A 26,021-nucleotide genomic window follows, 5' to 3' on the forward strand; every position below is an offset into this window, starting at 1 on the left:
CTGACTCTGAGAGTGGTATAGTTTGGCGCTGACCCTAGACATTGAGCTGGATGGCCCAAGAAGCCAGCAACTGTGGAGTTGAAACCAAGATGGGGACCGGAGAAATGCTTATTTGGTCGACGCCTTCAGTCTGCCTCTGTGGCTAGCGCTCTCAGAGCATCTGCTGGAACTCCCATCAAGTGCTTCAGATGTGGTCAGCAAGGTCACCGAGCCGCAGAGTGCCTGGCTCCTGCCCCCCAAATCAAGAGTGCACCCACCCCGACTGCCAAGTTGAGGAAACCACCATGAGCCAGATGAGAAAAGTCTAATTGGGCTCAACAGGAGCAAGCTGTCTAGATCTCCTCTCCTTCCAAGGGAGAAGCAAGATCTCCACCCGAGCACCTGCCCCTACCGGCACCTTACAATAGCGATGAGGATGGTGAAGATGATCCGATGGTAAGTTGACCCATCTCAGCTTTCAATATTCCTGCCAAAATTATAGTGCCAAAGATGGGGGCCCAAACAGATTTAGATGTTCTAATAGACTCAGGTTGCACCAGATACCTAATCAACCTCCCTACAGTACTTACACTGTTGTCCCTAGCCATGAAGTTTGAACTGGTGGATAGGTCCCTTATTGGAGGTTCCGCTGCAAGAAACCTAACCGAGCCATTGTGTTTGGAAATGGGACAGCATTGGGAAATCATCCATTTTGTGGTGATCCCTAAGGTGAAAGAGACTGTGACTCTAGGCTTGGCATGGCTTGGTAAGTGGCAACCAAACATTTGGTGGGAGAATGGTGGGACAACTCTGACAACGGCAACAGGACCCCTCCCGCCCACCGACCTCAGTGAAATAAAGGGGGCTGCAGCAGTTGGAAGCCAGGGGAAACTCGAGATTTTAAAGGCCGCCGTAGAATGAATACCAGGGATCCAACTTGTTCCCAGTGAATATTATGATTTGGTGGAGGTTTTTAGCAAAAAGGAATGTGCCACACTTCATCCTCACCAAACTACCGACTGCACAGTTGAAATTCTACTAGATGCCAAACTCCCAAAGCCAAAAATGTATTCTATGATGCCTAGAGAGATGGAAAAACTGAGAGAATACATTGACAAGAATCTGGCCAGAGGCTTTATCCAGCCCGCAAAATCACACATGGCTGCCCCAGTGCTATTCAAAGAAAAAAATGGATCTTTGAGGCTCTATGTGGATTTTAAAGGGTTAAAAGCTGTCAGCATAGAAAACATGCACCCCTCTCCCTTTGATGAAAGACATGCTAGCCCACCTGGCAAAAAGAAAACTCTTCACAAAGCTAGACTTATTGGGTGTGAATTAGAGAGGGGGATGAATGGAAGACAGCCTTCAATTGTCCTCTGGAGAGTTTTCAGTTCAAAGTAATGCCTTTTGGACTCCAAGGAGTCCCTGCCATGTTTATGCTGCTGATAAACCAGGTGTTACATGATCACCTATAAAAGGGGTTTTTGGTTTACCTTGACGATATCCTCATCTACACTGAGAACATGGAGGAACACGTCAAGTTAGTTTGGGAGGTGCTTAAGAAGCTGTTGAAGGCTAGCTTCTATGCCAAGCTTAGACGCACCTTGACTACCTAGGTTACCGAATCTCTAGTGAGGGACCCTGCCAAAGCAGTGCTAGAATGGCAGCCTCCGTGAACGTGTAAGCAACTTCAAAGTTTTTTGATGGTTCGTTAATTTCTATTGTCAGTTCATCCCGTTTTGCGAAAATCACTATGCCAATGACTGTTAAAAACCGGGAGGGGGGGAACCCTGACTTTGTCAACATTTGCAATGGACTATGGAACGCCAGGTAGCTTTTCAGCAATTAGACTGTTTGCAGCAGAACCAGTTCTTAAACACCCTGACCCACAGGAACCATCCATCATTCAGGCCGATGCAAGTGATGTTGCTGTGGGTGCTGTTCTCCTACAGAAAAATAATACGGGAGATCTACAACCTTGCGTCTACACCTCAAGAAAGCTTTCAGATACAGAGAGATGATGGGCTGTTTGGGAGAAGGTGGCTTTTGCGGTGGGATGGGCTTTGCTAGCTTGGCGTCATTTCCTGGAAGGAAGCAAAATGCTTTTTTGAAGTATGGACTGATGATAAAAACTTAGAGGCACTAAAAACCCCTAGAACAGGGGTAGGCAACCTCAGGTCTTTTATGACTCATGGACTTCAACTCCCAGAATTCCTGAGTGAGCTATGCTGACTCAGGAATTCTGGGAGTTGAAGTCCATGAGTCATAAAAGACCTGAGGTTGCCTACCCCTGCCCTAAAAAGTTGTCCCCTAAGCAAGTTAGGTGGGCACAGTATTTCACCCTCAGATACCTCCCTGGGGGGAAAAACTTCCTGGCAGATGCTCTGTCTAGAATGCCCCAATATAAACTCCATTGGGAGGAAGTTATTAATTCCATCATTCCTCTATGATAGTCAACCTCTCAAGTAACCATGAAAGGTCAAATGCAGAGGAAATCTGACAAGCCTGATAGTCCACTAATAGAAAAACTCAAAGAGGAACTCAGAACAGACCCCTGGTTCAAAGACAATAGATCACTACTGACCTATCAAGATGCACTAGCCTGGAAGGGTTCAAAACTATACCTTTCGGTATCCCTCAGAGTTCCAGCCCTTCAATGTAATCATGATGCAAAACAAGCTGATCATTTTGGTTTTCTAAAAATTTGCATTTGGTGTGGCAGCAGTTTTGGTGGCCAAGCATGAAAAAAGACATTGAAAGTTAGTTACAAAGCTGTGCTACCTGCGCAGCTATGAAAAAGCACCTTGGAAAACCTCCTGGGCTATTGCAACAGGTGGCCAATCCTTCCCAGTCCTGGGAGGAGATAGCCATGGACTTTACTGTGGAATGACCCAAAAGCAGGGGGAGCACAGTAATCTGGACTGTCATTGATCTTTTTTCAAAGCAAGCTCATTTAATTGCTTCTTCAGGACTCCCATCTGCCCCAAAACTAGCCAGGTTATTTTTAAAACACATCTATTGACTCCATGGAGCAACAAAAAGGATTATATTAGATAGGAGGGTTCATTTTACCGCAAACGTTTGGAGGGAGTTTGTAAAATTGATTGGATCTATCCAGGGGCTTTTATCTGTACAAATGGATTGGCTGAATGTACGAACGCAATGGTGGAACAATATCTCAGATGCTATGTAAATTACCAACAGACTAACTGGGTGGACCTCCTGCCTTTCGCCAAAGTAGCGTACAACAACACTGTACACAGTAGCACTGGACTTACTCCATTTAAAGTAGCTACTGATTGGGAATTTGTCCCTATGCCCAAATATTCCCAAGAACCTCCTCCTTCACAGACCCTAGATCAGTGAGTGACCTCATTACAAACTGTTTGGGGAAACGTAAAGAAAGCTTTAGCCTAGAGGGCATTCCATGTGGGGGAGAAGGTTTGCCTCTCCACTAAATATCTAAGTTTGAAACTGCCTAGCAAAAAAATGGGACCTACGTTTCTTGGTCCTTTTCCCATAATCAGAATTTTAAATCCTGTCACAGTTCAATTAAAACTGCCATGGCTATTAGGGAAAGTTCACCCCATTTTCTATTGCAGTCTGTTAAAACCAGTCACAGAATTGTCCTTACAGCCGATTCTTAAAATGGTGCCTGGTCCCATTTTAGTAGAGGGAGAAATTTATTATGAGATAAAATGTTATCTTGGATTCTAGATTGTATAAGAGTAAATTACAATATTTAGTTCAGTGGAAGAGTTACCCCTTATCAGAAGCTACCTGGGTGAAATGTACAGATGTGAAAGCAGATAAATACAGAGACTTTATGATAAACATCCTCAGAAACCCAGGGGTGATTTCTAACTTGTATTTTTGTTTCCTCTACAGGATTTGCTCTCTTCTTAGGGCGTCCGACTATCAACTCTACAACAAACCTGTCTGCAGCCATCTTGCTCATTCTAGGTTGCAGCAAAGATGGGAGGGGGTGAGAAGTTTAACTTTGTAATAGTGTGTCTCTTTGGAGGGAATTTCAGACTTGGTTTCACTTCTGACCATGCGAATACTATGTAACCAATTAACATGTTCTTTGAGGAAGTTTCTAGCCTCAGAGTTCTGATTTGTTTGGTCTCATCTATTGGACCCTTCACACACACACACACACACACACACACACACACACACACACACACACACACATGTATGTATGTACATATACACAAACACAAGGATGTTATATTTTATACGCAAGCTGTATTTTATAGATAACAGAAGAGTTTTATCTGTTAACTTACATTCCAGTCTAGCGATGTTACATCCTTATTGCTGGGAACATCATGCCCTCCTTCTCTTATACAGTGCCTCAAAACTAGTTGTGTGGAACTACCATTGCTGTTTTCATTAAGATTCCATATTCTGGCAGTGGAATCACCAGATCTAAAAAGAATGAATACACATATTACTCACAAAAAAAAGCTTGGGGCTCTGTTGGCTCAAAATATTGTTTTGAAACAATATTATTATATATAAGTAGGAAATCCATTTCTTTGTATGCGCACATGCCTTCCTTCCAAGAACAAAGATTATCTGCCAAATTCTATTTACTGTTGTTACTAGAGTTGATATTGCTGGGCAAGAATGAAACGTATCAAAAAGTTCACATTTGTTTTAATGCTAATTTACCCTGATGCTAGTAGATCACTAACAGGATTCCAGGCACAGATGAACACCTCTGATTCATGACCCCGAAGAACTGTTGCTTTGTTAGAAGAAATTTCAACATCCCCATCGATTTCCATTGGTTTTGAGTGATTATCTGCAAAACATGCATAAATCTATGTAAACTAATACTAAGTACAGTGAAAATAGGAACAATGAAAGTAAAACACCAGTAACAAAATTAATAGGAAAATTGGATTAATCATAAAATATTGATTGGAAATGTTAAACTTTTCCCCATTATTGACTGACATCAAGGCAGTTTAAGCCCACTTACTATTCCCAGCATATGACGACCAACGAAAACTTATAATACTTAAACATGTCAATACAATTTAGAATTTCAGAATGCTTATTTGGTAATCATGTAATAACCTGAACACAAAAGACAATAGTAAAAAGGCATCAACTGACATGTAAGGCTAAAATGAGGGCAATGTGTCTGTGGCTTTTGGTCTTGCAGCATAAAAATCTTATAATGTCTAGAGTTCAAAGATTATCTATCTATCTATCTATCCATCTATCTATCATCTATCTATCTATCTATCTATCTATCTATCTATCTATCTATCTATCTATCTATCTATCTATCTATCTATCTATCATCTATCTATCTCTAGCTTTGTCACATAAATTTGCATTTGATGTAAACATACTCATTAGAAAACATAGTTTAACTTACTTATTGCATGCGCCCCATTCTCCTCTCCATTCACAGTGGCTTCTCCAGTCTTTGGTGTATTTTGCTGTGGGACAGCAGTAGTTGTTGCTGTGGCTGTTGTAGTAGTTGTGGCTGCTGTTGCTATTGTAGCTACAGCTGTTGTTGCACTAGCTTGCTGCTGTGCTAATTTCTCCCTGAAAGCCTGCTGCCGAGTTTGCACTACATCAGGCATTACTGCATCTATCAGAGATAATGACTCTATAGGTCTGCCATCAAACACTGTACCATCCTAGGAATAGAAGAAAAGAAAAGGAATTAAAGTTTTTCCTGAAAAATAAGGTGAAATACTAGTTAAGCAGAATGCAATTACCATGTAATCTGAAATTAGTCCTCAATTGAATCTATAGAATTTTTACTACAAACTTGCTAGACTACTATGCAACCATGAAAAAAATGTGAATGATTAATCACAAAATAAATTATAGAAGTCACATAATGACAATGAAATTGAGTCACATACTTAAGAACAAGAAAAATATTTTGACTTATCCTCAGAAGACATTGCTCAGAGTATCACATAAAATTATGCTTAACAAAAGTAAGGTTTCATTTGAAACCTTTTGATCTGGAATCTTGATTTACAAAGGCTGGATTTGGGGAGATTCAGAAAAGTCATTTTATTTCTTTTTTTCTCATGAAGATTAAATAAGAACATAACAAAATTCCTTTTTAGATCAGCAAAAGTATTTCTAGTCCAACATTGGATGAATCACATAGCTATATAGTCTATAACGGCTTTTCAACCTTTTTACCAATTGTACCACTTTTAGGATATGGCAATATTTAAGTACCACCAGTCGCCTAGCAAGGTGTCAAAAACTTGATGACCAAAAAAAAAAACAACAGAAAAAAGTGATAAAGTACAGATAGTCCTTGACTTACAACAGTTCTCTTACTGACTATTCAAAGTTACAATGGCACTGGAAAACAGGAAGGAAGGGAAGGAAGGAGGTGTCCATTTTTCACACTTATGACCGCTGCTGCATCCTCAGGGTCATGTGATTTATATTCAGATGCTTGGCAACTGATTCATATTTATGATGGTCACAGTGTCCCAGGGTCTTGTGATCTTTAAAGCCTTTTGACAAAGCCAATGGTCCACTGGAGGAGCCCCGCCATCCCTCTTGGGCTGTGTGGGGGACTCCAGGACGGTGGTGCGGGCTGCCCAGAGGCCTGGGCAGTGGAGAACAAGTGCCCAGCCTGACCCTCAAGCTCCCGGGGCACCAGGACCCCACAGCCCAATGGAGTCTAGTCCCACTTCCCCAAGGGGAGCATCCAGCTGCACTTATCTCAAGGCTGCTGCTACTGTGCTCACTCTCCTTGGCCAGGTTGCTCATGGTGGGTGCAGGAGGGCAAAGTGTGTGAGTCAGAGGGAGGCCCACTTCCTCTGCATGCAAGGAGACCTACCTTTGTAACCAAAGCATCCTTAGCGATAGGATGAGAGACTACCAGGATAGGCCAGGAGGAGGGGGCAAAGGGATGGCAAAAGAGAAGCAGGGCTGCTTATGGCCAAGTGCTAAGGGAGGACTTCCTTCAGACCCTCCCTCCCTCTCATTCCAATCTTCCTCCTTCCTTCCATGCTTCCTCCTTGCTTCCTCTTTCCCTCCCTTGTTTCTCATTCCCACCTCCTTCCCTTCCTTCGTTTCCACCTCCCTCCTTCCCCCCTCTCTGCTTCTAATTCCCATCTCCTTCCTTCCCTTCCTTCCTGTTTCCCTCCCTGCCTCCCTTTCTCATTCCTGTCTCCTTCCTTCCTTCCTGTTACCCTCCTTTCCTGCCTCTTTCTCATTCCCATCTCCTTTCTTCCTGTATCCCTCCCTCCTTTCTCATTCCCATCTCCTTCCTTCCTTCCTGTTTCCCTCCTTCCCTGCCTCCCTCTTTCTCATTCTCATCTCATTTCTTCCTGTTTCCATCCCTCCTTCCCTCCCTCCTCATTTCCATCTCCTTACTTCCTCCCTCCGTGCCCAGGAAGGGACAAGGGGAGGGGGAGACGTTGCCAGCCCGGCCGGTGGTCGTGCTGCCAGTGGCCATGGCTTGAATGGTCACTCCTGGACAAGAGTCGCACAGCCTTGTGGTGGGAAGATATTTGCGATGAGGGAGGGAGAAAGACAAGAAACACAGCTGGGGAGGTGTTACCCTCACAAGGAATGAGGAAAGGCACCATCCCTTGGGGCTGGGCAAGGCAAAGCTGGCCAGAAGCCAAACCTGCCTAGGTGTGCACATAGGAGGCGACGAGTGCAAAGGGCCTGGTGTCCCGGGTAAAAGGGAAGCACTCAGAATGCAGTCAGTCTGCGGGGCAGAACGATCACCTGGGATGTGTGCTTACTGCCTCTTGTGCATGTGCCCAGGCAGATTTGGCTTGTTGACAGTTTCACCTTGCCTGGCACAGCCTCTCTGCGTTGTGAGGAGAGCATGCTGCTGTCTGCGGAAACTGAGTGGACTGGGCAGCATCACACAGGTAATGTGGACTCTCACCCCGCTTACAGTACCCCCTCCTCCAGAGCCCACAGAGCCAGAAGTGTAAAGTGGGCAAAGGCCAATTGGTTGCTACCTCCAGCCAATGGTGCCTTTCTTCATTCTTCATGGAGGGCAACACTTCCCCAGCTGTGTTTCTTGCCTGTTTTTTGCTGCCAACTGTGTGTGCGCCCAGCATGGATGGCTGTCATGAAGTTGTAGATCAGCTCCCAGCCACCTTGTTTTATCTCCTTTCTTCTCTCCCCCCACCTGCTCCTTTTTGGTGCAGGTCCAGCTGACTACTAGTCTCAGGGCTGCATCTTCTTCTCTCCCTCTCTCACCAAAATTGACTCCTTTTATATCCTCTCCTGTCTCTGCTCTTCTCCTCCTTTCTCTTCCGGGTGTATTGGAAGTGCTGATCCTGGGGCCTTTGTCTCGCCCCAGCAGCTCCTGATGACTCTCTCATGGTAAGTCCTGTGCTGCGCTGCTTTAGCTCATTCCCTCCCCCCTGCTACACTTGTCTAGGCTAGGCAGGGTCATGTACCACCTGCCAGGTGCCCACATACCACTGGTTGTAAAGCCCTGGTCTATAATAGCACAATGTACCTCTCTTCTACTTTTTAAGAGCAATTTAGAATTAAAAATCATATGTAGAAGATGACCAGGATAAGCCCAAGGGTGGGGTCAAATGCATCATCAGTTTGGAGTCTCTATACCTCCATAAAAGATCTAAGTGTAGCCCCTCCTTATTTATTTATTTTTATTTATTTTATTACTTTTATATACCGCCCTTTCCCTGAGGACTCAGGGCAGTTTACAGGGAATTAAAAACCAACAATACAAAAGTTAAAACCAGTTTAAAAAAGATTAAACTTAACCATGTGCAAATAAAACCCCAGTTAAAATAAATTAATCCTCAGCCTGGGCCAGAGAGCTCAAAGAGCCAGGTCTTCAGGCCCCGGCAGAATGAACGGAGGTCGGGGGCAGTCCTCAGCTCCACTGGCAGCTGGTTCCAGAGGGCAGGCGCCCCCACTGAGAAGGCCCTATCACTGGGCGTTACCCGCCGGCAATCTCTTACTGGTGGGACCCTGAGCAGACCCTCCCTGTGAGAGCGCACTGGACGAAGGGCACTTGATGCTGGCAGCAGGTGTTCCCTCAAATACCCCGGACCCAAGCCATGTAGGGCTTTATAGGTAATGACCAGCACCTTGAATTTCACCCGGAGGGCAACCGGAAGCCAATGCAGCTCGCGGAGTAGAGGTGTTACATGGGAGTATCGGGAGACCCCCATTACAACTCGCGCGGCCGCATTCTGCACCAGTTGAAGCCTCCGAGTGGTCCTCAAGGGCAGCCCCATGTAGAGAGCGTTGCAGTAGTCCAAACGGGAGGTCACGAGCGCATGAGTAACTGTGCGTAGGGCATCTCGGTCCAGATAGGGACGCAACTGGCACACCAGGCGAACCTGGGCAAAAGCCCCCCTGGTCACGGCTCCTATGTGGTCTTCAAAATTGAGTCGTGAATCCAGGAGGACGCCCAAGTTGCGAGCCCTATCAACGGGGGGTAACACCTCACCCCCCATCGTTAGAGATGGAATAGTCTGGTTGACCCGAGATGCCGATATGCACAGCCACTCAGTCTTGGCGGGATTGAGACGAAGCCTGTTTCTCCCCATCCAGACCTGGACCGCCTCCAGGCACCGGGACATCACGGCGAGGGCATCACTGGGTTGGTTCGGGGTGGAAAGAAAAAGTTGGTTATTATCAGCGTACTGATGATACCCCACCCCGAAACCACAAATGATCTCGCCCAGCGGCTTCATATAGATGTTGAACAGGAGGGGCGAGAGAACCGACCCCTGAGGAACTCCACAAACGAGAGGCCTCGGGGCGGATCTCTGCCCTCCCGCCAACACCGACTGCGAGCGGCCCAGGAGATAGGAGAACCACCGTAAAACGGTGCCTCCCACTCCCAACTCCCTGAGACGCCGCAGCAGGATACCATGGTCGATGGTATCGAAAGCCGCTGAGAGATTTAATAGGACCAGGACAGAGGAGCAACCCCTGTCCCTAGCCCTCCAGAGATCATTCACCAGCGCGACCAATGCCGTCTCTGTGCTGTGTCCGGGTCTGAAACCCGATTGGTACGGGTCCAGATAATCAGTTTCCTCCAGGAACAGAGGAAGCTGATGCGCCACCACGCTCTCAACAACTGTTGTGACTCAGGGCCAGCCTGTGGGTCCGACAGCCGGGTCCGATGTATCGGAGGACTCAGATGTGGGGGAGGAGGGAAACGAACCGGCTGATGATGATTTGGAGACTTTGCAGAGTCCTCAGCCGGGAACCTCTTCTCAGCTGTGTGAGCCCGAGAGTGCGGAGGATGATGACCCACAGCTGGCCCTGTTCAAGGACGCCCGACGCAGGAGGCAGACGAGCAGGGACAAACAAAGAAAGGCTATGGGACTCCTCGGGAGGAGGCACAGGGAGACCACGCCCTGAGCTCTCTATAAAAGAAGTGTTTGGGGAGGGGCTGGTTGCTGAAAGCAACTTTTCCGTTTGAGAAGTCAAGCTCTTGTATTCTTGTAACAGTGTAATTAAAACTTGGCAGAAGCCTTTTGGTCTTGGACGCTTTCCAGACTCTTCTTTTGATTAGGGGTGCGAGAAGAGGGCTGGTTCAGAACAACAACCTTCGCCAAAAAGCGAAGGTTGGAGACTGGACGATAGTTATTTAAAACAGCTGGGTCCAAAGCAGGCTTCTTGAGGAGGGGTCTCACCACCGCCTCCTTCAAGGCGGCAGGGAAGACACCCATCTTCAAAGAAGCAGTTATTACTACATGGAACCAGCCTCGTGTCCCCTCCCGGGCCGCATAAGCTAGCCAGGAGGGGCACGGATCCAACAAACAGGTGGTGGTGCTCAGTCTCCCCATGATCCTGTCCACATCATCAGGGGAAACAGGGTCGAACTCAGTCCAGATAACATGCTCAAGACCGTCCGATTCCTCCACATCAGACTCTGCCCAGTCAGAGTCCAGACCGGTCCGGATCTGAGCGATTTTGTCCGCCAGATGATGACTTGGCTCGTCCCCGCAAGGAATCCTCTCTCACCTCCTGGTTAAGGAGGGAGCGAGTTACCCTAAACAGGGCGGCCGGGCGATTATCTTCGGACGCGATAAGGGCAGCAAAGTAGTTAGACTTCGCCATCCTTATCGCCGCAAGATAAGACCTTATAAAGGTTCTTAACTGCAATCGGTCAGATTTGGATCGGCTTGACCTCCAACCGCTCTCTAGACCTCGTCTCCGATGCTTCATCTCCCGGAGCTCCACAGAGAACCATGGGGCCCAACGGGATCTGCGCTGGTCAGAGGTCGCAAGGGTACAACGCAGTCAAGTGCCCCGGCGGCCGCCGTTTCCCAGGCATCCACCAGAGCATCGACTGGGCTGTGGGTAAGGGTGATGGGTATAGGCCCAAGCGCCCTCTGGAACTGTTCCGGGTCCATTAGGCGCCTGGGGCGGAACCACCTGGTCGGTTCCGCCGCCCAGAGGCGGGGGGTGGCATAACGGAAAACCAGCCGCAGGAGGTAATGATCTGACCATGACAGGGGGGTGATGGTCGGTGAACCCCCACCCAGATCATCCAACCATTGTCCAGATAGGAACACCAGGTCGAGAGTATGATCCCCCACATGAGTCGGGCCCTCAATAACTTGGGTCAGGCCCATGGCCGTCATGGAGGCCATGAACTCCCGAGCTAACTCAGACGACCCTCCCAGTGACGGCAGGTTGAAGTCACCCAGGACTATAAGCCTGGGGAACTCCACCGCCAGCCCTGAGAGAGTGTCGAGCAGCTTGGGCAGGGCTGTTGCCACATAGCCGGGCACCAGGTATGTGAGCAACAAGCCCAACTGAGCTCGAGGACCACATCTCAAGAGGAGGGATTCACTCCCGGCCATCTGGACAATGGTGGCCTCCCGCGGACACAGAGTCTCCCGAATAACCACTGCCACCCCACCTCCCCTGCCCTGAGCCCGTGGCTGGTGTAGCACCCGGAAACCTGGAGGGCATAACTCGGTCAGAGGCACCCCTCCCTCCGAACCCAACCAAGTTTCCGTAATGCACACTAGATCCGCACATTCCTCCTCGATCAGATCATGAATGAGGGGAGCTTTGTTAACGACGGATCTAGCGTTAAAATAGACCAGCCTGAGCTCAGGGACCTGATCACCCTCATCCCCGGGTAAGAGGGTGCTAACCGGAGGGTCGGAGTGCACCACCGCTCGGAGATAGCGGGGGCGCGATCCCGGGTGTTGATATGGCCCTCCGTGCAAGCACCTGCTGCCATTCCCTATTGTCGTGGGGATTTGAAGCCCCATCCCAACATTCCCAGAACCAGCAGCCACCTCCCCCAACCCCATCCCGTCTGGACCCCTAACAGGCCCAGACTGAGTGCCAGTTAAAGATTCCCTCCCCACCCTCCTACCCCTCCCCTCACTAACCTTTTAAAATAACCAGCTAAAAATTTTATCAGGGGCCTCTTAGCATGTCTCAACTCGAGGCCCCTAATTAAGCCCAGCCACCTCTCGGGGTCCCAGCAATTGGGCCCGTCATCAAGGGGAATGTTAGAAAGGAAGGCTGGTCATATCCAGGAGGGAGAAACCCCTCTGAGGGCGTACAAGTCCGATCCAGAGTATTGTACTCGAGCCATGAGATGGAACTGTCCATATGAGCCATTGTTCACAAATGGGGTCAGATGTTATTAAGATGATGTTAGTTCAGATGTAAAAAACATTAAGTCCGGAACGTGTCTTCATCCAGCAGTCTGCCAGTCCGGCTCTGCTCTCATCTGAGCCGGTCCAGACAAGAGCCCATGACTGTCCTCTCACCTAGCCATGAAATCCAGCCTGGGATGGATAAGGCCAGCATTGCTGGGGGAGCAGAAGTCTCCCCTGCTAGTCTCTCACACCAGCAGGGGATTGATAGCCAGTCCAGGGCTGCCCTCTCACCACGGCCTGTCCTAGACTCCTTCCGGAACATCATAGGGAGGTCACGGGAACAGGAGAAAAAATGTCCCAAATCCTGTTCCAGCCTCCAATCCATCTTAGAAAGTAGCAAGCGAAGACCATCCAAACACGCTAAATCCATTTCTAGGGCAGCAGGGAGCTCAGTTATAAATGTCAAGTGCTCAGATTCAAGCAGCCAAATTTCCATCGTCCTCTGAGAAAAAGGAGACAGAAAAGTCTCCCCCATAGCCTCCACACCGAAACGGGAATCCGCAGCCATTTTATAAGCGGAAATGCCAGGAGCAACAGTCAGGAGCAGAGAGATCCACGCGGCTGCAAACGGCGCCCTCCAACCGAGTTCAGGCGCCTGATGATCCATCCAGGGGTCCGCAGCAGGATCCTAGGCTGCCGAAGTCATCTCAGTCTGAGAAAGCTTCCCCAGCGCCCGAGGAAGGGAGAGCGAGCAATCAGTTCTAGCCAGCACAGAGCCCGACAGCTGATCCAGAGCACCAGCTGATCGGCGGCAGGCTACAGGCCGCCCGGCCGCTGCCGCTGCCGCTTCTACTTCTCTGGGGGGGGAAAGGCTCCACACCGCGAAACGGTGCTAGCCTGTTGTTCCTACACCCCCCCTCCGAATATGCCTTGAAGTTCATTGATTCTTTTTTTTTATTGAAAAGTTTTAACATACAGTTTATCTTTAACAGTCCCCCCTCCCCCTCCCTTCTCCCCCCTCCCCCCTCCCCCCCCCGACTTCCCAGAGCTAAATACAAGGTATATATAAAAAAACAATCATAAACAACCATATACTAACAACCATAAACTCTAAAATCCCTCACTCTCTAGCTTATATAGGATAGGACAAACCTTAGTAATATTAAATATATAGAGAGAAACTAAAATAGAAAAAGAAAAAAAGAAAGAAGACTTATTCAAATGCTACATGAAACTTCTTAACCCTATACTTGTTCTGGATAAACTCAATCCATTTTCTCCATTCCATAATATAACGTTCTTGCGAGTGATCTTTCAAATAAGCCGAAATCTTCGCCATCTCTGCCAGGTCGGAGACCTTTAAAGTCCACTCTTCTATGGTCGGCAGTTCCTCTTTCTTCCAATACTGACCTATCAAAAGTCTTGCTGCCGTAATTAAATTTAACATCAACTTAGTGTCCACAACCGTAGCATCCGTGATTATTCCCAACAAGAAGAGTTGCGGACAAAACTTTATCCTTTGCTTAAAAATCTTTTGCATATTCCACCAAATTTTTATCCAAAAAACCTTGATCTTTTTACAAGTCCACCATACATGAAAATATGTTGCATCTTCATCACCACATCTCCAGCATTTTGGCTGATAGTTCGGATACATACTTGCAAGCTTTTTAGGATCTAAATGCCATCTATAAAACATTTTATAAAAGTTCTCTCTTAAGTTTTGAGCTTGTGTAAATTTTACGTTCCTCACCCAAATCTTTTCCCACGTGTCCATTGTGATAACTTCCTGGATGTTTTGGGCCCATTTTATCATACAATCCTTAACGAGTTCTGTTTCTGAATCAATCTCTATCAACGCAAGATATATCCGTTTAATATGTGCTGGTCCCTGATTTCTAATTTGCTTTATCAGATTTTCATCAGTCATTGTAAAACCATTTTTCTGATCTTCTTTCCACCTGGCCCGTAGCTGAGTATATTGAAACCAATTTTGAACAATCTTCTCGTCTCGCAAGAGACTATATGGCTTCAAACACCAATCATTTCTTTCCAAGCTTAGGATCTCCTTGTACGTAGTCACATCATGTTTGAAACCAGCATGTATATTTTCTATTGCGTGTTTTGGAATTGCCCACAATGGTATCTTACAATCTAACTTATGTCTGTACTTCTTCCAAACTCTCAGCAATGCCTGTCTTAAAATATGCACTCTAAACACATTATCTACCTTCTTATCATACAACAAATATGCATGCCAGCCAAACAGCAAGTCGTGGCCCTCAAGATTTAATAATCTCTCTTGTGTCAAATTAATCCAATCACTTATACCTGCTAACGCAGCAGCTTCATAATATAATTTAAGATTAGGCATTTTAAGACCACCTCTTTCACAAGTATCCTGCATAATCTTAAGTTTAACACGTGGCCTTTTCCCTGCCCAAACAAATTTGTTGATACCTCTCTGCCATTCCTCCAAATTAGAATCTTTCTTAAGAACCGGTATCATTTGAAATAAAAATAAAAATTTAGGCAGGATATTCATTTTTACTGCTGCAATTCGCCCCAACAAAGACAATTGCAGTTTTTCCCAACTCTCCATTTCTTTTTGGATTTTTCCCCATAATTTTTCATAGTTATTTTTATATAATTTTGTATTAGAGGGCGACAAAAACACCCCCAAATATTTAACCCTTTTGACAATCTCAAATCCAGTTAACCCTTCTAAAAGGGCCTTTTGCGATGCTGTCATGTTTTTAGCCAAAATTTTAGTTTTCTGTACATTAACTTTAAATCCAGAAACCTTCCCATATTGCATTATTATCTCCATCAGGTCCACAACAGAGCTCTCCGGCTGGGTCACTGTAACAACCAGATCGTCTGCGAACGCTCTCAATCTATAATCCTGATCTCTGATCTGTATACCCTTAATTCTTTCCGAATTTCGTATTTTTACCAATAATATCTCCAACGTTAACACAAATAACAAGGGCGATAACGGACACCCTTGCCTTGTGCCCTTCTCAATATTACATACTTCTGTCAAACTATTGTTAACTATTATTCGGGCTGTTTGTTTTTGATATAATGCCCTGATTGGTTGCAAAAATTTATCCCCAAAATTCATTTTGTCTAAAACTTTCATCAAAAATTGCCAATTCAATTGATCAAAAGCTTTTTCAGTGTCTAAAAAAATTAGCGCCGCAGGGATCTGGTTGTTCCTTTCCAAAAATTCCAACACATCTACTATATGCCTCATGTTATTTTTCATTTGCCTACCACTAATAAACCCAGTTTGATCCCCATGAATCACCCGTTGCAGAACCCTCATCAATCTATTAGCCAACACCTTAGCAAATATCTTATAGTCTGTATTTAATAGTGATATCGGTCTATAGTTTTTTACTTGAGTAGCATCTTGGTCTTCCTTCGGAATCAAAGAGATAAAGGCAGTTCTCCAAGATGGAGGCACCTTTCCCCCTCGCTGGATTGTCTGGAACAGTTCCTTTAACGGTTTAACCATCTCTAATTGTACATTTTTGTAGTAGGCCGCCGTCAAACCATCTGTACCTGGCGCTTTGTCTACCTTCAATTCCTTAATTACTGTAAGTATTTCTTCTTCTGTAATCAGTTGATTAATCTCCTCTTTTTGTACTTGTGTAAGCACCGGGATGCTAGCATTCTCCAAATATTCATCAATGTCTTTTTCATTAATCTTCTCCTTAGCATATAATTTAGAATAAAAATCCACAAAGGCTTCCTTAATAAAATCCTGTTGAAACACCATTTTTCCCTTGTGTTCAATTTTGTCTATGTTAGAAGCCCTCTGCTTTTTCCTTAGTCTATAAGCTAGCCATCTACCTGGCTTATTAGCATTGCAAAAAGTATTATGCCTGGCAAACCTCAAATTGGTTGCCACTTGATCAGCCATTAATTTATCAAATTGTCCTCTTAATAGCTTAATAGCCTCCTTAGTCTTCACATCCAATGGATTCAAAATCAAAGCATTCTCTTTTTCCTTAATTTCATTCTCCAATTCTTTCCTTCTAGCTTCCAAAGTACGTCTATATTTGTTATTCATATATATCAACACTCCCTTCATATAGGCCTTGCTAGCATCCCAGACCATATCCATAGAAGTATCCTTATTCATATTAATTTCAAAAAAAATCCTTCATTCGCTGTTTACACTCTTCCACATTTTCCTGATTTCTAAACAAATTCTCATTTACGCGCCACGAGCGCCTATCTCTGTTATCCTTATTAATCTCAACCATACTGGGCTATGGTCAGAAATAGCTCTTGCACAAATCTTTACCTTCTTAATCCTAGAAAAAAAATCATTAGTCAGCAAAATAAAGTCAATCCTAGAAAAAGATTGATGTCTATCAGAAAAAAAGGTATAATCCTTTTCATGCGGGTGTGTGTCACGCCAAATATCTCGCAATTCCAAATCATCCTTCATTTCAAAAAAAGACTTAGGCAGTCTGGCATGACACGGAATACGCTTAAAAAAACCAGCCTTATCCATCTGTACGTCCAATACGCCATTCCAATCCCCCATAAAAATAAACGATTTGTAATCCAACTGAGTAAGCGTTGTGTGAAGTAAGCTAAAAAAGTCAGCCTGTTGTTGTTGTTGATTAGGAGCATACAGTCCAACTAAAAGCGTTTTTTTGCCTTCTAGCAACAAGTCTATCATTACGTATCTTCCATGCTTATCTGCTTCAATTAAGTCCGCTGTTATGGCACTTTTAATATAAACAACCACTCCATTTTTCTTATTCATTGCAGAGGCAACAAATTGCGTACCCAGTCTTGAGTTCAGTAAAAACTTTTGGTCCATAGCCCTAATATGCGTTTCTTGCAAGCATATAACATCAGTCTTAAATTGTTTTAAATATAAAAAAACTTTCTTTCTCTTCTGAGGCGAATTTAATCCATTAATATTCCAAGTCAAAAATTTAGTCGCCATTCTTATCGCCCCGAAGCTTTTGGAGCACCTCATCAATGGCCCTGCCTCCTTTAGGCCGCGCTCCTCCCACTGCCTCGCTGTAAGTGCGCTTTGAAAATTCCAAAAACTTCTGCTGGTCTTGTTCTTTTATTTGTTTTGCTCTTTTTAAAGCAGCACGCGTCACCCTCTGCTCTCCAGCATCAGCCAACGAAGTTATAGTTTGATCCCCTCCTGCACCATTCTCCTCTGTCTGTCCATCTTCAGCCTCTTGAGGTTTTCCTTCTCCAGATCCCTTTGCTGCTTCCAGAAGTGATAGTGGGGTTGCTTTTAAAACATTATTGTAGAATTCACGCGCCTGTGCCACAGTAACCAGACGGTATCTTTTACCTTCATGCATTACCACCAGCCCAACTGGAATCTCCCATCTGAATCTTATGTCACGTTGTTTAAGTTCCTGCACCAGAAATGCAAAGTCCTTTCTTCTCCTTAAAATCTTTGGAGGAATTTCCTTTAAAACCAAAACTTCTTGGTCAGCAACCACTACTTTAGTATCATAGGCAGCTTGAATAACTTCATCTCTAATTTCTCTCTTTGTAAAATAAACCACCACATCTCTAGGTAGCTTCTTTTGTCTGGCAATCCATGAATTTACACAAAAAACTTTGTCCATACATCCCTTTATTTCAGATGCTGGCTGACCCAATACTGCTTCCAGGGCTTCAGAAATCAGCTGCTTTAAATCTTCTTTAATATTTTCTTTTAAGCCCCTAATTCTGATAGCATACTGCATCTGGTGAAACTGGACAAGGCTTAACTCTCTGTCCGCTTTGTCTTCATTCTCCAATACCTTAACTTCTAGTACAGCATTTTTTTGAGTCAAATCTTCCACTTTTTCTTCCAAACCTTGTACACATTCAGCCACACTTTCCACTGTAGACAAAATGTCTACCCTCATCGCACTAAATTTCTCTTCCATCCTCTCTTCTATTCTCTCCTCCATTTTTGCCAGTTTATCAGTCAATGTTACTAAAATTACCTGGGCATGCTTTTCAAGGGCATCTTGTAAATCCTTCGATGTCAATGCAGCAGGAGGAAGCAAGGCTTGCAACGATGTCTGTTGCACCGGAGAAGTTCCAGCACTCCGAAGAGTTTTTGAAGGAGGTTTAGCCGCCATCTTTTACTTTCACTTGTGACGCACTTTCACTTTAAGTTTAAAAAGTCCATTAAGCTAGAGAGTAAAATATAATAATCCTCTTCACCTTTTCCTCTTGTACCGCTCTGCCTGCTCCTTTTATTCCATAGTCTTTCCTTCAGGCAGGGGTGGTCGCAAACGCCTGGCTCTGCTCCAAGAAATCCGGAGCAGAGACGCTGACCAGCTGGGAGCGACCCAGGCTACGGGGGAGTTCGATCCTTCAGCCGCCCAAGCTTTAAGCTCAGGCGGCCCCGGAGAACTCGACCCCTACCTGGGGCCTCACCCCCTCCTCTTCTCCTGAGGAGGGGGCTTCAAATTCACCCGAACAGCTGATCGGCGCTGTTTCGGGTGAAAATTACACAGCTGAGCCGCGGGCAGCCCGAAAAGGCTGTCTCCGGCGCCGCGCCGCCACCGGAAGTCGCGAAGTTCATTGATTCTTATCTGGCACAAAAAAAGCTTTGAACAATAAATAGCAGATTAGATTCTTGTGTATAAACCTGTAGTACTTTTGAGCCCTGTTCATATTTTAGTCTACTTGGGGGATGAATGAAATCCATACCTTGTATATTTTAATTTTAGCTGATTTGGTCTAGTGCAATGATGTTGAAACTTTTAGAGACTGAGTGCCCAAACTGCAACCCAAAACCCACTTATGTATTGCTGGGTGGGCGTGGCCCACTCAGGCGCAGCTACAGTGGGCGTGGCAGACTGGATGGGCATGGCCACTGGATGGGCATGGCTGCGATAGTCATGGCACACTGGGTGGGCATGGCCGGGGTGGACGTGGCCACCTTGATGTTGCTTATGGGGAGGGACACCTGTGGGGACCGGACAGGGTTGGGGGAGATCCAGGGGGTCTCTGGAAGGTGGGATGATGGGCAGGAGGCTCATCCTGAAAGGTGAGGCAAGGCAGGGGGCAGGGCAGGGGTGCCATTGCTGCAAGGCGAGGCAGGGGCTGGGGCAGCCGTTGCCTGACATTATCGGCCCCCGCACACAGCGAGCGCATGGGGGCCAACAGTGTCCGTCAGTAGCCACAGCCTGCCCGCCCCTCGACCGGTGCACTCCGGGGCTCTGCAGCCCACTGCCAATACTGGGCCAGCCCTCCAGCAGCAGGCAGAGTAAGGGGGGGGAAGCACATGATACAGACTGCCGGATGCACCTACTCCGTCCCATGTGTTTTTGCTTGTGGTTGGAGAGCAGGTTGCTGCTGGTCATCTCCTTGGCACCCTCGCAGATCTTGCCCTTGGCCTGCACATGGAGCCTGTTCCCCTTAGCCCCGCCTCGGGCCACCAGTGCCAGCAGCTTGTGAAAGTCCATTAGGCTACCACCACTGCCTGGAGCACCTGGCCCGCCCAGCACAAAGGAGGTGAAACAGCTGGCTAGCAAGCTCGATTAGAGGTGGTAGAGCACGCCCACGCCCAGCAAGCCAAAGGCCACCCCAAGCGGGAAAAGCCGGATCTCCATCGGCGCCATGGCCCTCCAGTCCCAGCTAGGCTTGTGTCTCCCTCCATCTCTGCTGGGCCTGGGTGGCCATGACGCTGATGGGGATCCGGCTTTCCCCGCTCGGGGTGGCCTTTTGTCTGCTGGCCCTGGGCATGCTCTACCACCTCTAAGTGGGGCTTCCTAGCTGACCGCTTCACCTCCTTCATGCTGGGCGGGCGTGCAGCTCTGGGCGGTGGGCCTAATCGAACTGTGTGAGTGGCTGGCGGCTGTGGTAGTACTGAGGTGTGAGAGGGAAGCAGAGAAAAAACCCCTGATCCCACGTAAGGTGGATTATTTTCTCTGCCATACTTTTAAAACTCTCTTTAAAGTTTACTTGCTGCAGAATGTGGATCCTTCCCATTCTGCTTCACCAAATAAAACAGTCTGGCAGTGAACATCGAGTGGAGAAAAAAAAACAGTCTCAGGTAAGGTGGAGTATTTTCACTTGTCAGCAGGAAAAAAACCCAGGTTTTTTGAGATGCCAGACTAGCGTGCATTCACATGCATCCAACCACCTTGCTTGCTGCAAAGCCAGATTGCAGCAAGGAAGGAAGGGATTGGAGGCACGTGACTGAATGTTAGTCTGACCATTTCTGGGCCAGTTCTCCAAACTCAAAATAAATTAGGTACTGGTTCTATGAAATAAATCCCACCACTGGGATTTATTGGGGGTTTTGTGGGGTTGTTATTGACGAGCGATAAGATGGTAAGTCCAAGGAGGCAATTGTATTCCATTCAGCCATGAGCCAGTTGTATTTCATTCAGCTTTTTCCGTGATACAACCCTTGTGATTTAAAAAATGGTTTAAAGGTCAGGGAGAAAAAAATGCAATGAGAAGGGGTGTTGTCTTACCTGAACGCCTTTTCTCAGCATGATGATGGAGAATCCACGAATGGGTTAACTCTGTCTTCCTGCCCAATTAGACTAAGTCTGTCAAATTTGCCATGCCTCTCCTGGGCCAGGATACCTCCCAGTCACGATGAAGGCAAAGCTATTGATGACAGTCCAACGTGTTGGCTCCCATACCCCAGACACAGGACCTGACGGACACTAAGGGGTGGGTGTGGATTCTCCATCATCATGCTGAGAAAAGGCGTTCAGGTAAGACAACGCCCCTTCTCCAGCATGATAGATGGAGAATCCACGAATAGGACATACCAAAGCCGCCCTATCCTTATGGGAGGGAATCAATCTGGGCCTGTGTCCCACCCTGTGGCACTACTTCTTGTAGCACTCTCCGACCGAATGAGGCATCTGCGGATGCAAACCTATCCAGTTTATAATGCCTCATGAAGGGGAAAGGCGAAGACCATGTTGCCGCCCTACAAATATCCCTAATGGACACCTGTATTGCCCACGCCATGGAAGTTGCAGCGCTGCGAGTGGAGTGAGCAGTGATATGACTTGGAACTGACAGTGAATGTGATTGGTACGCCCCTGCAATACAAGCCCTGATCCACCTGCCTATAGTGGAAGCAGAAACCTTCTGCCCCAAAGTAGAAGGTTGAAAGGAAACAAAGAGGGCTTCCGAATTGCGAAAGGACGCTGTCTGCTTAAAGTAGTGGCGTAAGGCCCTGTGGATGTCCAGGGTGTACCATTGATGTTCCAAGTCATGAAAAGGATGAGGACAAAAATCTGGCAGAATTACCTCCTGCATTCTGTGAAACAAGGTATTGACTTTTGGAATAAGGAGTGATCCAATTGAAGGACCATCCTGTCATCATGAAAGACGCGTAAGTCCTCTCTGATAGAGTTGCCAGTTCAGAAATGCTGCTAGCCGACATGATGGCTATCAAGAAGGCTACATTGATTGTCAAGAACCGCAGTGTACAGGTTCTGATGGGTTCAAATGGAGGTGAGGTAAGGGCCTGCAAGACCCGCGGCAAATCCCAAGAGAGATACTGGTGAACCACGGGTGGTTTGGTGTTGGTTGCTCCCTTGAGAAATGAGTGTACCACAGGATGTTGAGCCAATGGCTCTGAATTGCCACATGTAAGTGCTGTGGATAGAGCCGCCACTTGTTTGCAGATAGTATTGGGTGCCAAACCCTTGTTGAGCCCCTCCAATAAATAGTCCAAAATCCTCAGAATGGTAATAGCTGAGAGATCTAACTGTTTCTTTGCCCACCAGTGACAGAAACTTCTCCAAGTGGAGTCATAGATTCTGTTTGTTGTAGGCCATCTGGAGGCCTGAATCATCGCAATTATGCCCGGCGAATAGGACTCACCTGTCAGGAGCCGCCGTTCAAGTGCCAGGCGGTTAACTGGAGCCACTGGGGTTATGGATGTTGCAGAGCTCCCTGGCTGAGTGTAATACGACCTGGAGGAATCCCCCATGGGGGAGAGATGAAAAAGCTCACGAGGTCGGCAAACCATGGCCATCTTGGCCAGTGTGATGCAACAAATATCACCTCTGCTCGTTCTTGCAGTATCTTGTGGATGACCGCCGGGATCAGAGGGAGAGGTGGGAATGCATATAGCAAGCCCCCAGGCCATGGACTGCGGCGGGCATCTGTTCTCTCTGCCCCTAGAGAGGGGAACCAGGAGAAAAACCTTGGAAGCTGGGAGTTCGCTGGAGAAGCGAACAAATCCAGTACCAGATGACCAAACCTCTCTGATATCTCCCCGAAGAGATCGGGATGCAGGCGCCACTCAAGAGTGATCCACTGTCAACCTGCTCAGAAAATCTGCCTGTTGCATCTGCTTCTCCTGAGATGTGCTCAGTCCTGAGGGAGAAGAGTTTGGTCTGCCCAGGATCCCAACAACTGGGCCTCGGTCATAAGGGACCTGGAATGGGTACCCCTTGCTGGTTCACATGGGCTTTCGCCGCCACATTGTCCGTGAGTACCAGGACATGTTGTCTCACCACCCTGTTGTGGAAGTGGTGTAGGGCCAGATGTATGGCTCTGAGCTCCAACCAGTTTAAGTTGTGCTTCAGGTCTGACCGGGACCACCGGATCTGAGCCAACTGTGACCTTAGGTGCGTTCCCCAGCCAAACAAACTGGCATCCGTAGTTAGGGTGAGCCGAACGGGCTCCTTGAATAATGAGCCTCTGGCTACCACTGGGGAGGTCCACCACTGGAGGGATCTTAGGGTCTGAGATGGAACCCTTACCCTTTGGTTGGAGGAGCTGGTGCCCAGTCTCTGAAACGGGAGCAAAAACCATTGCAGGTTACTAGAGTGTAGTATGGCCCATGGCACTATCGCCATGCAGGAAACCATCTTCCCTAACAATTGGGAGAGAATGGCCAGTGTAACTACACGCTCCCTTTGGACCTGGAGGACCAGGGCTCGGATGCTGTCCTGATGTTCCTGAGATAGATAGACTCTGCATAGTTTTGTGTCTATGACTGCGCCCAGGTGAAGAAGGCAGGTTGAGGGAACTGTCTGGCTCTTTTCTGGGAGTCTACCTGTGAAGATCTGACCTGAAAAGTTAATACAACCCAAGTGGCTAGAAAGGCCCAACAGAGGCTTCACTTTCTTAGGGTCTTGTTGTTAGAGATTAAACTTGATTTGGGTGACAATATTATATAATGGAGTAAAAGCACCTTTAAGGAGTTAAACGGCCTAAGGGTGTGGCTGTAATTATTCCACATAAAAGAGAGTTAGATGTTACACGTAGTTGCTCTTGTATATGTGTTTGATGTTAGTGTTTGGATACCTCTTGTTCTCTTGTTTGCTAACTTGATATTTATTCTCTCAAGAATCAACTGCTTGCTACAGTGTATATTGTTTTTGATATTGGTAAGCAGCTTTTGTATTTTGATACTATGTTTTTATGGACTGACTTTTATGTGCATGATACTGGATTGATACTTGGACTATTTCTTACTGTGTTTCTTTTTGTTGTCTGAGTAAAAATAAGTTATAAAACTCGTGTTAGTGCATTACTGTTTGCCTAAAAGTCCCAGTACAACTTCCACTGTGTATTAATAATACTCTGTTAAACAAACCATTTTTTCAACAACATATTCTAACAATGGTTATGGGCCCAGATCCAGTGTGGTGCTGAGGACAGGCACAGTATTGTATTTATATTTCCTAACTGAGTTTTCAAATTCAGACAATGGCACAAGGACTATTCAATCCATTCTGCATTACCCGGCTTAATGGGTCAAACTACGTATCCTGGTCTACACAATGTAGTTTGCTATTACAAAATCAAGGTCTTTGGAAAATAGTCCATAATCCTCCTGATGTAACTGCCTGGGATCCAACTAATGAAGAAGATAACAAGAAGATAGTAGACTTCAATAAAGACAATGATAAGGTTTTATCTATCATTGGGCTAACATTAGGAGACCAACAGCTAGTCCATGTGCGTGGAGAAGAATCTGCTGCTAAATGTTGGGCTAAGTTGAAAAAGATTTTTGTTCGGGACAGTGTTGGTGCTCATATAAATCTTACCAGAAAGCTATTTAGAGCTAGACTGGAAAAGAATGGCGATATGTTAGCTCACCTTAACTTTATAAAAGCAACTTTGTTGGAACTGCAAGAAAAAGAACTTATTTTCTCAGAGCTTCACCAGGTTTACATCATTTTATCATCATTGGATGAGAGCTACGATGCCTTTGTATCGTCCTTGGAGGTTTTGTCCAAAGAAGACCTAACTGTTTCTTCAATAACTGGAAGGTTGTTGGAAGAATCAAGATGTCGTATGGAGAGAAAACAGTTGAGAGAGCCATTGCAACAAGAAATAAAGAAGACTGAATCTGCTTATATTTTAAGGAAATGCTTTAATTGTGGGTTAAAGGGACATATTGCTAAGTTTTGTCAGAATAGTAATTGTCAGAGAAAGGAAAGCCATAGAAAGAATAAAAAGCTGATTAATGTAGCTGTAGCTAATAGAACTACTAATAACCACAATTGGTGGGTGGTAGATAGTGGAGCTACACACTGTATTTCAAAAATAAAAAGGGATTTTGAGAATATAAGGTCTAGTAAAAAATATATTTCTATGGCTAATGGCTGGAGAGTCAAGGTCTCTGGAGAGGGTAAGGTTTACTGTTCATTTTTAAAACAAAATTTGGAAATGCTATATGTTCCCAGATGTGATTATAATCTATTATCAGTTAAGGCATTATTGGAAGCAGGTTTTAAAGTTACTTTCCAAGGGGAGGAATGTCTTATTCAAAAGAATGAAGTGAACTTAATAGCTAATATGAAAGACGGTTTGTTTGTAATTAGCAATGATCCTATAATAATGGCTACTACTTGTACAAATCAAAAACCACATGATGAATGTATTCATTTATTACATAGAAGATTGGGTCATGTGAATTTTAATACACTAAAAAGAACTGTAGCTTTGTCTAATGGGTTTAAGTTAAAGGCTTGTAAGAAATATCTGCAATGTAACGTATGTGGTAGAGAAAAGAGCAGGGCAGCACCAGCTAATAGGTTAGATGGATTTAAAACCACAACTCCATTAGAACTGGTATTTATGGATTTGATAGGTCCTATGAAACCCAGTTTAGGGGGTGCTTGCTACATATTAAATATTCTAGACCATTATAGCAGATATGGGTTCTGTTATCTCCTTACGTCAAAAACTGAAACTATACAAACAATATCTAATTGGCTCAAGTTTGTACAAAGGAAAACTCAGTTAAATGTAAAAACCATAATAACAGACAATGGAACTGAGTTTGTTAATAAACAGTTCAATGAGCTGTTAGTTTCAGAGGGAATAGAGCATAGACGTACAGCTCCTTATAGACCTCAGCATAATGCATTTGTTGAACGGAGGGGCCAAACATTGCAAGCTATGATTAGATCTATGATTGAAGATTCTGGTTTACCTGATAGCTTATGGGGAGAA

At 45.8% G+C, this 26,021-nt stretch overlaps 1 protein-coding gene across 5 annotated transcripts in view; it reads right to left on the reverse strand.

Annotated features, from left to right (window-relative positions):
- Positions 1–26,021, reverse strand: part of TBL1X (transducin beta like 1 X-linked) — a 298,248-nt gene that overhangs the window by 40,904 nt on the left and 231,323 nt on the right. For all 5 annotated transcript variants that reach the window (XM_083362701.1, XM_083362702.1, XM_083362699.1 and 2 more), the window contains 3 exons: positions 5,378–5,645; positions 4,660–4,792; positions 4,272–4,413 (listed from right to left, as the gene is read on the reverse strand). In XM_083362701.1, coding sequence (XP_083218827.1) covers positions 4,272–4,413; positions 4,660–4,792; positions 5,378–5,588 — 486 coding nt within the window. In that variant the 5' untranslated portion in view covers positions 5,589–5,645. The remainder of the gene's footprint in view (positions 1–4,271; positions 4,414–4,659; positions 4,793–5,377; positions 5,646–26,021) is intronic.

Source organism: Vipera ursinii, assembly GCF_947247035.1.
Source record: "Vipera ursinii genome assembly, chromosome: 4".
NCBI classification, from domain to species: Eukaryota; Metazoa; Chordata; class Lepidosauria; order Squamata; family Viperidae; genus Vipera; species Vipera ursinii.